Source organism: Bufo bufo, chromosome 3 (genome assembly GCF_905171765.1).
Source record: "Bufo bufo chromosome 3, aBufBuf1.1, whole genome shotgun sequence".
NCBI classification, from domain to species: Eukaryota; Metazoa; Chordata; class Amphibia; order Anura; family Bufonidae; genus Bufo; species Bufo bufo.
This window is the reverse complement of record NC_053391.1, coordinates 100,056,248-100,068,886: the sequence shown is the minus strand read 5'-3', so window position 1 is coordinate 100,068,886 and position 12,639 is coordinate 100,056,248. Positions and strand designations below refer to the sequence as shown.

The window sequence follows — 12,639 nt, the reverse complement described above, 5'->3', positions numbered from 1 at the left end:
AGATAAATGTAAAGTTGTGCACCTTGGCGCAAATAATCTGCATGCAGCATATGTCCTAGGGGAGTAAAACTGGGAGAGTCACTTACAAATAGTACAAATATACACTGCTCAAAAAAATAAAGGGAACACAAAAATAACACATCCTAGATCTGAGTTAATTAAATATTCTTCTGAAATACTTTGTTCTTTACATAGTTGAATGTGCTGACAACAAAATCACACAAAAAAAAATAATGGAAATCAAATTTTTCAACCCATGGAGGTCTGGATTTGGAGTCACACTCAAAATTAAAGTGGAAAAACACACTACAGCATGATCCAACTTTGATGTAATGTCCTTAAGTCAAAATGAGGCTCAGTAGTGTGTGTGTGGCCTCCACGTGCTTGTATGACCTCCCTACAATGCCTGTGCATGCTCCTGATGAGGTGGTGGACGGTCTCCTGAGGGATCTCCTCTCAGACCTGGACTAAAGCATCTGCCAACTCCTGGACAGTCTGTGGTGCAACGTGACATTGGTGGATAGAGCGAGACATTATGTCCCAGATGTGCTCAATTGGATTCAGGTCTGGGGAACGGGCGGGCCAGTCCATAGCATCAATGCCTTCGTCTTGCAGGAACTGCTGACACACTCCAGCCACATGAGGTCTAGCATTGTCTTGCATTAGGAGGAACCCAGGGCCAACCGCACCAGCATATGGTCTCACAAGGGGTCTGAGGATCTCATCTCGGTACCTAATGGCAGTCAGGCTACCTCTGGCGAGCACATGGAGGGCTGTGCGGCCCTCCAAAGAAATGCCACCCCACACCATTACTGGCCCAATGCCAAACCGGTCATGCTGGAGGATGTTGCAGGCAGCAGAACATTCTCCACGGCGTCTCCAGACTCTGTCACGTCTGTCACATGTGCTCAGTGTGAACCTGCTTTCATCTGTGAAGAGCACAGGGCACCAGTGGCGAATTTGCCAATCTTGGTGTTCTCTGGCAAATGCCAAACGTCCTGCACGGTGTTGGGCTGTAAGCACAACCCCCACCTGTGGACGTCGGGCCCTCATATCACCCTCATGGAGTCTGTTTCTGACCGTTTGAGCAGACACATGCACATTTGTGGCCTGCTGGAGGTCATTTTGCAGGGCTCTGGCAGTGCTCCTCCTGTTCCGCACAAAGGCGGAGGTAGCGGTCCTGCTGCTGGGTTGTTTCCCTCCTACGGCCTCCTCCACGTCTCCTGAAGTACTGGCCTGTCTCCTGGTAGCGCCTCCATGCTCTGGACACTACGCTGACAGACACAGCAAACCTTTTTGCCACAGCTCGCATTGATGTGCCATCCTGGATAAGCTGCACTACCTGAGCCACTTGTGTGGGTTGTAGACTCCGTCTCATGCTACCACTAGAGTGAAAGCACCGCCAGCATTCAAAAGTGACCAAAACATCAGCCAGGAAGCATAGGAACTGAGAAGTGGTCTGTGATCACCACCTGCAGAACCACTCCTTTATTGGGGGTGTCTTGCTAATTGCCTATAATTTCCACCTGTTGTCTATCCCATTTGCACAACAGCATGTGAAATTGATTGTCACTCAGTGTTGCCTCCTAAGTGGACAGTTTGATTTCACAGAAGTGTGATTGACTTGGAGTTACATTGTGTTGTTATTTTTTTGAGCAGTGTATAAACGGACCATACAGAAAATATCGAGGGAAGCTATTCTGTGTTAAACCCCCTCTAAAAACAAGGGGCCACTCCGTATGCCTGGAGAAAAAAGATTCAGTCATAAGAAGTGACAAGCATTCTTTACAGTAAGGGCTGTGAATCTCTGGAATAGCCGCAGGCGCTGGTCACAGCAAATACAGTAGATGGCTTCAAAAAAGGTTTAGATGAATTTTTAATTCAAAATAACATTGAGGCAGATGACAATGTATAGCAATCTTGTTCTATGCACCCTTTGGCCCAACCCCTTTTTAAAAGGAAGATAGACATTGATCCAGAGATTTGTTCCGTGGATCAATATAGCAGGATTACAGGTTGGACTTGATGGACTTTTGTCTTTTTCCAACCTTAACTATGTAACTATGGAGTCAGGCTTCTACCTGACAGTTTTTTTTTGCCTTCCTAGGAATCAAGAGCATGAACTGGATGGACATATATATTTTTTCAGCCTTACAAACTATGGGACACATTTATTAAGACCGGCATCTTAGACGCCGGTCTTAATAAAGCCCCATTGCTAGCGGAGGATCCACCGGAGTTATGAAGAGGCGCCGGCCTCTCCATAACTTTGCCGCAACCAGCACCAGTTATAAATGTAAGGGCTCTTTCACACTTGCGTTGTCCGGATCCGTCGTGCACTCCATTTGCCGGAGGTGCCTGCCGGATCCGTAACAACGCAAGTGAACTGAAAGCATTTGAAGACGGATCCGTCTTCAAAATGCGTTCAGTGTTACTATGGCACCCAGGACGCTATTAAAGTCCTGGCTGCCATAGTAGTAGTGGGGAGCGGGGGAGCAGTATACTTACAGTCCGTGCGGCTCCCCGGGCGCTCCAGAATGACGTCAGAGCGCCCCATGCGCATGGATCACATGATCCATGTGATCACGTCATCCATGCGTGTGGGGCGCCCTGACGTCATTCTGGAGCGCCCGGGGAGCCGCACGGACTGTAAGTATACTGCTCCCCACTACTACTATGGCACCCAGGACTTTAATAGCGTCCTGGGTGCCATAGTAACCATTCAGAAAAAGCTAATTGTCGGATCCGGTAATGCGCCGAAACGACGTTTAGCTTAAGGCCGGATCCGGATTAATGCCTTTCAATAGGCATTAATTCCGGATCCGGCCTTGCGGCAAGTGTTCCGGATTTTTGACCGGAGCAAAAAGCGCAGCATGCTGCGGTATTTTCTCCGGCCAAAAAACGTTCCGTTCCGGAACTGAAGACATCCTGATGCATCCTGAACGGATTTCTCTCCATTCCGGAACTCTATGCCGGAAGAAAAGAACGCAAGTGTAAAAGAGCCCTTAGTCAGCTTCCAAGCTGTCTTACATTTAGACCATTTTCTACACCTAAAACAGGCGTAGAAAATGGTGAATGAGACAAGCCTGCTGGTCCATCCCCTTCCCCGCCCATGCCACACTCACAATTTTAGAACTGGTGTGAGCGGGGAAAAGTCGCATATAGTGGCGCAACTAACCATTGCCCTGCCATCTGCGCCTGACATACACCTAAGTTAGGCGTATTTCAGCTTAGCCCTATATTGCTATATTACTATTTAAACTCAATTGGACCAGTACTTCAATATTTTGTAGTATTAGAATACTGCCCATTAAAGGGACTTGTATGGAAAAAACCATTGCAGCTATAAATTGATCTCACAGCTCAGCTGAATCACTGTCTATTATGGAATATGCATTGGAGGACATAATTGAAGCAGAAATATTTTAGGGCTTAGTGAGTATTTCACCATATTGACTATATCCCAGTGTTAGTAAAGCTGACATTGACTTGCATTAACTATGTCTATTGACCATCAAAAAATGTTCTGGTTCGGCAAAAAATATATGTACAGTAAATGTATTTTTTTTATAAAGTCAACCCATTTTCGTTTGCATTTGATACAGTAAATAAGTAGTTTTCTACTTTTTTATTTTTCTAATAGATGGGACACAGCTGGACAAGAAAGGTTTAAATGCATTGCTTCGACATACTACAGAGGGGCTCAGGGTATGTTTTTGATCACTAGTTATATAATTTGTAATTTCAAAAGGTTTTCTGGGATTACGGTATGGATGGTCTATCCTCAGGACAGGCCAGCAACATCAAATTGGTACTGGTCTGACTCTTGGCACCCCAATCGATCAGCTGCTTGACACAGGGCCTCTTTATTGCTTACATTGTTCCATACGCTTGTACGTCATACGCTTAGTATCGTCTATGCTGGATATTTCAGCTTTATCCCATTCATTTAAATGGCACAACGCTGTAATGCCCAGCACAGCCTCTAATAAGCATATAGCCCATTTGAAATGTGTAGGGCCGACCATGCATTTGCATGGGACAAAGCTGCAATACTCATCGCCACTAAGCGTATGACATGTAGGTGTTCGGAGGAATGTAAACATGAACAGGACACAGCGCTCGCCCAAGTCCCCCTGGCACCCCAAGCACTTACAGTTGAAACTCGAAAAATTAGAACATCGTGCAAAAGTCCATTTATTTCAGTAATGCAGCTTAAAATTTGAATTTTGTAAAAAGGTTCAATATTCTAGGCTCAAAGTGTCACACTCTAGTCAGCTAATTAATCCATACCCCCTGAGCAAAGGGTACCTCAAAATTGAGACTTTGGGGTTTCATAAGCTGTAAGCTATAATCATCCAAATTATAACAAATAAAGGCTTGAAATATCTCGCTTTGCATGTAACGAGTCTATCTCTATCTCGTATATTAGTTTCACCTTTTAAATTGCATTACTGAAATAAATGAACTTTGCACGATATTCTAATTTTTCGAGTTTCACCTGTACATTAAAGATCTGACATGAGGGAATTTCACCCAAGAAGTGAAAAACATCCTAGTAGAGAGAGCCCCCAATAAAATATATATATATATATATATATATATATATATATATATATATATATATATATAGAGTACACAAAAAAAATGTAAAGTGTTACACATTAAAAAATCCACAGGCCTGAAGAAACACATAGGAGGGGCTAGACAGCCTGTTATGGGCAGTTGTGATTTATTAAAGGGGTATTCACAACTGGGAAATTGATGGTATATTACTAGGATATGCCATCAGTGTCAGGTGTGAACAGAGAGCAGTTGCACAAGCGTGGTCACCCTCCATTCACTGCCCTCCTGTGCAGTGTGCTCTCCATTCACCGCTATGGAATTTCTGCGCTCCACGGTTTTTGGAACTCCCATAGTGATGAATGGAGAGCACGCTACGCATGCACATTGTGCTCTCCTTCACTTTGGGGCCCCATTCCTTAGATAGGTGCGGGTCCCACCTCTGACACTTGCTCCTATCTGTCATTGATGGCATATCCTAGCGATATGTCATCAGTGTCCCAGATGGGCCAACCCCCTTAATTGGCCAGAAATACCCCATCATTCTGCTCCTGGTAGAATGTCAATTATAATTCAATATGCCCTATCCTTTTTTCCCTCGACATATGCCAAACAAACATTGGCAAAGGGTTTTGCACAGATTAAAGCCTCATGCACACGACCGTTGTTTTGGTCCGCATCCGAGCCGCCGTTTTTGAGGCTCGGATGCGGACCCATTCACTTCAATGGGGCCGCAAAAGATGCGGACAGCACTCTGTGTGCTGTCCGCATCCGTTGCGCCGTTCCGTGGTCCCGCAAAAAAAAATATAGCATGTCCTATTATTGTCTGTTTTGCGGACAAGAATAGGCATGTCTACAATGGGCCGCCCGTTCCGTAAATTGCGGAAGGCACACGGGCGTCCGTTTTTTGCGGACCGCAAAAAAACAGCACGGTCGTCTGCATGTAGCCTTAGTGTTCGTTGGGTTTGACTGACCTAAGTCTATTTTGTATACTGTTGACAGCAAAAAGTTGTATTCTGTAAAATAAAATGCATTTGGGTCCATATATATTAATGGAATTACTCCAGATTTCTGGCTCTGTTTTAGTCACACTATTTGTAACGTAATTACAGAAATTATCCAATTTTTTTATGGAAACTACACCATGTTGTATTCCTAAATTAACGTGCCCAGGATACACTGTAATATTTGACCAAAACACCACTAGGCGACACAGTGGCTTTAGTAAATGTGCTCCTGCTTCATTACCAATATTCCAAGGTTTATGGGGGAGATTTATCAAGACCGGTGTGGTATGCTGGTCTTGATATCCCCTGCACTGCTGGAGAATGCTCTTAATTTATGATGAGGCGCAGACTGTGCACCTAAACCGAAATCTGCAGCAGCTCGTAGCTGCCATACATTAGCCTTTATTTACACCAGAAAATTGGTCAAAAAGAAGCTAGATGTGCTCGGTCGCTGGCCCTCCCCCGTGGCAAGACCGGCGTACAAATATTAATTTGAGGCTAAGTTTAGTTGCAGTCCATTAAAAAAAATTGCAAACATGAGATGAGCTGATAAATCTGCCCCTATGTCTTCTCAGCCACATGCTAACATCAGCATCTTCTGTCTTACAGCCATTGTTATAACCTTTGATCTGACAGATATTTCATCATTAGAACATACCAAGTAAGTGAATTCTCTCCGAATTATACGCTATGGCTACATATGGGACATATACCGCCGAGGTTTCTTTGGAATCGTGTCTAATTCATGTTACTTTACTAACAGGCAGTGGCTTCAGGATGCTCTAAAGGAAAACGACCCTTCATCAGTGCTACTATTCCTGGTTGGGTCCAAGAAAGATCTCAGTGTAAGTATTGTATTACCACAACACTACTCGTCTAGTCCTTGGGGAACCCTGGAGTCATGTTTTCAGGATTTCCCATAAAGAAGACATCTATATACAGCAATATTATAATACTACACGTGCAACTTTAAGGAAATCATAAAAAATGGACTCTTCAGGGTTTCTTAATGATTGCAATGAAAAATCAGTACAGTAGAACAGTTAAAGGGGTTCTGCAGTTTGTTTTTAGTGAACGGAGCTTAGCCGCGCCCAGGCCAGTTGATACTAGTCGTGACGTCACTGGGCCAGCAGTAAACAGTGAGAAGGCCACGGCACTCCTGGATCGCCGCTGCCTTCTCAAACAGCTGATCGGCGGGGGTCCCGGGTGTCGGACCCCCGCCGTTAAGATGCTGATGATCTGTCCAGAGGATAGATAATCAGTTTAAACAAACTGCAGAACCCCTTTAATTTAGGATTTCAACAATTTTTTTGATTTATTTAATTCAGACTCCTATTCACTTCATATGTCTCATTTTTCAGAGGGGTGTTTATATTTGCCATATAATTAATGCCTCACCTTAGTATTGATGATACTTTCTAGATGTAAAGTAATCATGCAACTGGTCATTCATATTGTTGTAAGGTTTGTCCAGGATATAAAAATTTTTCTAAAGGCAGGGAATGCTTTAAAATTAAAAACAAAACAAACAAAAACATAAAACCAATACTAACTCATTTAATCCTCTGCCACTCCAGATGTCCCCGCCATTCTGTTGACTTCCATGTAGTTGGTATTGGCCTCAGCAGCCTCATACCTTCCATACAGGTGAAACTGCTGAGGCCAGTGATTGGCTGCAGTAGACGGCACATGATCGGCAGCATGGAAGTAAACAAGAGACAGGAGGAGCCGCTAGAGCAGAGTCACGGACGTACCGAGACATACGGACGTCCCCGCGACAGTGAGTGGCAGGAGATCTTTGAGACTGGCAACACGTGGTTTGATTTGACATGTTTACCTTGTGGATCAATAGGCATCTGTTTTGTTTCTGGTACTGGCCACATCCTTAACCTCCAGGTGTTGCTATTGTGGTCATTTAACTTTGCCCATTTATAGTTGTTTCTCCCACAATGCTGTGCGGTTTATAGCTTCAATTGGACCTGTGGATACCTAGTGTTTGGATCTCGGCTGAGCTCCTGCTGCTGCCATAGCTTCTTGGAAGTTAAGTGTTACCTTTCCCTTTGTATTTTGGTTTTTCTGTGTGTTGCATTTCCTTGTCGTTTTGGTATTAGGCCTTAGGGAGACTCCCGTTCATCCTTCCTTTTGGAGGAACAGGTTGTCTCAGGGTCCTTTAGTGTTAGATAGGACTTTAGATATTCCTGTGTATGAACTCACCTACCTCTGGGGTCTGTTCATACTGGTAGTCAGTTAGGGTTTTCACTAGGAGGTGTCCATCTTCCTTCCCTAGTTTTCAGGCCTTATTTCCCTTCCCCTCCTATGTTCGGTGTAGGGTTTCCCTCCCACACTAGAGCGTGACAAGCAGTGGGGGATCAAACAGGGGAGTATTGGAGTTTTTTTTTCTTTTCTTGCCTTTAGAAACATTTGTTATATCCTGGACAAACTCTTAAGGGAATTAGCTGAACAGGAGCACAGCATTTATGTCCATATTTCAACTTTTCACGTTTTATTAACTGGTATTACATAAAAAGCATTAGCTAGATATCTGGTTGAGCATGTCTTTCCTCCCTTTAGTCCCCCTCTCAATATGCTCAAATGGAGCGGGATGCCTTGAAGGTGGCTAAGGAGATGCAGGCAGAATACTGGTCTGTGTCCTCATTAACAGGTATGGTGATGCCATCTTCAAAGTTTTATCTCTTGATGGTTGTGGATATAAATAAAATTTTCAATATTTCATAATTTAAAGGTTTTTTGGGGAACTTTATGGTCTATTATTTTATAGGCCACCAAGCAGCAGAATAAAGGGGTTGGGGCACTCCAGTAAATGCAAAAGATGAAATCCACAGTCAAATCTGCAGCAGATATCCCATGCCAAGGATTTTGGTGCAGATTTATAGTCTAGTTCCACATAGCATGAATCTAGCCAAACTGTAGTTAAAGGGGTTTTCCGGGATTTACATATTCACGGCCTCTCCTCAGATTGGCGGGGTCCGACTCCTAGGTCATGTGACATCAAGCTTATAGGTTACATGGCCGAGGCACAGCTCACAGCCCATTCGAGTGAATATGGCTGAGCTGCAATACCCAGCACAGCCACTATCAAATGTACGGTGCTGTGCTTGGTAAGCTGCGAGGAGGCCACATCACTCACCAGCGCTTCTGTGAGTACTAGAGTTTCATCAAACAGCTGATTAGCAGGGGTGTCTGGAGTCGGACCTCCGCCAATCTCATATTGATGACCTGTCCTGAGGATAGGCCATCAATATGTAAATCCCAGAGAGCCCCTTTAAAGCCCCTTTTTTTTCTAATCCTGCACAACCCCTTTAAGGCACGTGTTTAAGAAAAACTGAAGCACATGATGCATTTTACCATTCAGATTGTTAATAATTTACCTTGGGAAAGGTTTGACCGGTGACTGCGGAAATTAATTTTAATGATCATGCATAGGAAGTTAATCATTTACCTTGGGTTAATTTTTACTTCATTATCATCCTCCAGATCAGGTCTTCTAAATGTTTTTCTACTGGGGCCTCACCAGTCAGAAAAGAGAGATGTCTGGACCAGGGGCCCCTCTGCAAAAACAGTATATTGGCCCCTTACTGTCTTAGTATAGTGAACTGTCCATATGTCGCTTTGACAATCAACTGGTAATAAAATTCATTAGCTCTGCCCCTTACATCCAGTGTCGGATTGGGGTGCCTCAGGCCCACCAGTAAGATACATTTTGTGTGTCCAATGTACAGCTACACTGTAGACTAAACCTCTACTCTAGGGCCTCCTATGTACTGGGCTCCTATGCAACTGCATATGTTACATACATGGTATATTCACCCCTGGTCTGGACTTCACCAGCAGGGAAATCTCAGGCCAATATATCTTTCATTTGTCTCTTGAATCCAGGATTTTATTAGCACAAGAGTCAGTTAAGATAGTGTGCCAAACAGGGTGGACCGGATTGTTAAACGGTCGCATGATTTTGCAAGAAAATTGCCCTGTAACCCATAAAACAATGTGGCATTTGGCCAGGCATTTTCGTGGCTAAAAACAGCTGTTTTCTGCCAAAATCTTGGCCATTGAACAAGCAATGTAAAAACCACAGTGGCTGCATAAGAGCAGTGATGAGAAATCTGAAATTTGCTCCATTCAACGCACAAGCAGCCGGATACAGTGCTTGGCTGTTTCCATTAGCCCCAGAGATGTTGGAGAGGCATGGTCAGATATTCATCTTGTGGACACTTGATAAATGCCTTTAACCCCTTTAAGGCTTTATGCACATGACCGTATTTTCTATCCGTATTTTTCGCGGATCGCATGCAGACAGCACACAGATGTCATCCGTGTGCTGACCGCATCCTTGTGGCCATGCCGCAAATTGTAGAACATGTCCTATTCTTGTCCATTATGAATAGGCATCTCTACAATAATGGCCGAAAAAAGTGCACACAGACGGTATCTGTATTTTTCGGATCCACATTTTGCAGACTGCATTACGAATATGGTCATATGCAGAAGGCCTAAGTCTGAACTCAGAGAGGTGACAACTACGGTACTAAGACCACAGAAGTTGTGACAGACTGCAGTTGTCACATTTATTATACAGGACTTGGAATGGGCCCCATACTAGCTGTGTCATGTATACGACTAGGGGGACACATTTGATATATATCAGGGATGGTCAACCTGAGGCCCTCCAGCTGTTGCAAAACTACAACTCCCATGATGCCCGGACAGTCTACAGCTATCAGCCTACAGCAGGGCATGGTGGGAGTTGTAGTTTTACAACAGCTGGATGGCCGCAGGTTGGCCATGCCTGATATTAATGATCACATAATATTGCTTCAAAAAGGATTCACTTTTAAATTGTATGTTCTTTCAGGAGAAAACGTGAAGGAATTCTTTTTCCGGATGGCATCCTTAACATTTGAGTCCAGTGTATTAGCTGAGTTGGAGAAAACAAATGCTCGAAGGATAGGCGATGTTGTGAGTAAGTATTACTGGTCAGCTGGTGCTCCCCTCATGATAACTGTATGTGCAGATTCATGCCCCATACTGTATGTTCCACCAACATAAAAGCTAAAGGTAGTTTCATGCACATGACCATATTAATGCTCCGTGACAGCTCAATACAATGCCCATAAAAGCCTATGGGAGTCTTACTGTACCTCCTTATACCTTCATACACAGGGATAGAGATATTGTTCTTCATTTGATTCTTTATAAATCCAATTGAAACAATGCATAGAATTTTTGGTTGATTCCAGAGATCATAATGCAGTTGTAGGATACCATACAGGAGAATAATACAGATGTAGCAGGGTTAACACACAAAACTCTTAACTCAAATTTCTTAACTCATTGTGTTATCTTGAAGCAAAAGCCATTGAAAAGCAATTGAAGGTGTTTGCTTAATGCATTTAGTTTAGATAACACGTCTCATAAAGCACGTGTGTTTACTCTACTACATCCGTATGACAGGTACCTACTGCAATTAAAGTGAATGTCCATCTTTGTATACTAATATTAAAAGTGGTATCTCCCAGAGAAAGAGAACCATCTCGCTAGCACCGCCATCTGGAAGTGGCTCTCTATCCAAGTCCAACTATTTTACAACCCTTTTGAGTTGACAAGGGAAAAAGGGCCAGCCAAATATCCATCCTTAGGCCTCCTGCACACGACCGTATGGCTTTTTCAGTGTTTTGCGGTCCGTTTTTCACGGATCCGTTGTTCCGTTTTTTTTGTTTCCGTTTTTCCGTATGGCATATACAGTAATTACATAGATAAAATTGGGCTGGGCATAACATTTTCAATAGATGGTTCCACAAAAAACTGAACGGAAACGGAAGACATACGGATGCATTTCCGTATGTGTTACTTTTTTTGCGGACCCATTGACTTGAATGGAGCCACGGAACGTGATTTGCGGGCAATAATAGGACATGTTCTATCTTTAAATGGAACGGAAAAACGGAAATACGGAAACGGAATGCATACAGAGTACATTCCGTTTTTTTGGCGGAACCATTGAAATGAATGGTTCCATATACGAAACGCAAAAAACGGCCAGTAAACGGGGGGAAAAAACGGTTGTGTGCAGGAGGCCTTAGACAGCTGTTTCAGGGTGTCTGCCTTTCATCAGTAAGTATGGAGTAGGATTCTGGCTGGCTGAGTGTGATGCTTTGAACGCCGCTTAGGCAGGGTGATGGCTCTCCTTAAAGAGACCAGCTGTGTATTGAGACTTTTTAGCAGTGCTACATGGTAGGGAGACTTATTGGCAATACTCCATGGGAAAAAAAATATGCAAAGAGTTTTCTCCAACAGAAAGAGAACCATCTCACTAGCGCCACCTTATAAAAGTGGTTCCCTAAAAAGTCTGACTTTTTAACAAGCTTTGGGACATGACCTCTTTGGATTATTTTTTTTCCGTGGGGCATTGCCAATAAGTCTCCATACACAGCTGGTTTCTTTAATGAGAGCCAGCCCTCTACTAAGCTGCATTCAAAGCATCAGACTAAGGCCTCATGCACACGACCGTTGTGTGCATCCGTGGCCGTTGTGCCGTTTTCTGTTTTTTTTCGCGGACCCATTGACTTTCAATGGGTCCGTGGAAAAATCGGAAAATGCACCGTTTTGCAGCCGAGACCGTGATCCGTGTATCCCTTCCTTCAAAAAAATAGGACCTGTCCTATTTTTTTGACGGACAACGGTTCACGGACCCGTTCAAGTCAATGGGTCCGTGAAAGAACACAGATGCACACAAGATTGGCATCCGTGTCTGTGATCCGTGGCCGTAGGTTACTTTTTATACAGACGGATCCGAAGATCCGTCTGCATAAAAGCTTTTTCATAGCTGAGTTTTCACTTCGACAGTATATTCTAACACAGAGGCGTCCCCATGGTGATGGGGACGCTTCAGGTTAGAATATACTAAAAGAACTGTGTACATGACTGCCCCCTGCTGCCTGGCAGGTGCTGCCAGGCAGCAGGGGGCAGCCCCCCCCCTGTAGTTAACACATTGGTGGCCAGTGGGCCCCCCCCCTGTAGTTAACACATTGGTGGCCAGTGGGCCACCCCC

At 44.0% G+C, this 12,639-nt stretch overlaps 1 protein-coding gene across 3 annotated transcripts in view; it reads left to right on the top strand.

Annotated features, from left to right (window-relative positions):
• The window catches only part of RAB34 (RAB34, member RAS oncogene family), a 50,661-nt gene that overhangs the window by 30,643 nt on the left and 7,379 nt on the right, over positions 1–12,639 (top strand). For all 3 annotated transcript variants that reach the window (XM_040421793.1, XM_040421791.1, XM_040421792.1), the window contains exons 6-10: positions 3,644–3,708; positions 6,180–6,231; positions 6,334–6,415; positions 8,142–8,232; positions 10,444–10,551. In XM_040421793.1, the coding sequence (XP_040277727.1) occupies positions 3,644–3,708; positions 6,180–6,231; positions 6,334–6,415; positions 8,142–8,232; positions 10,444–10,551 (398 nt within the window). The remainder of the gene's footprint in view (positions 1–3,643; positions 3,709–6,179; positions 6,232–6,333; positions 6,416–8,141; positions 8,233–10,443; positions 10,552–12,639) is intronic.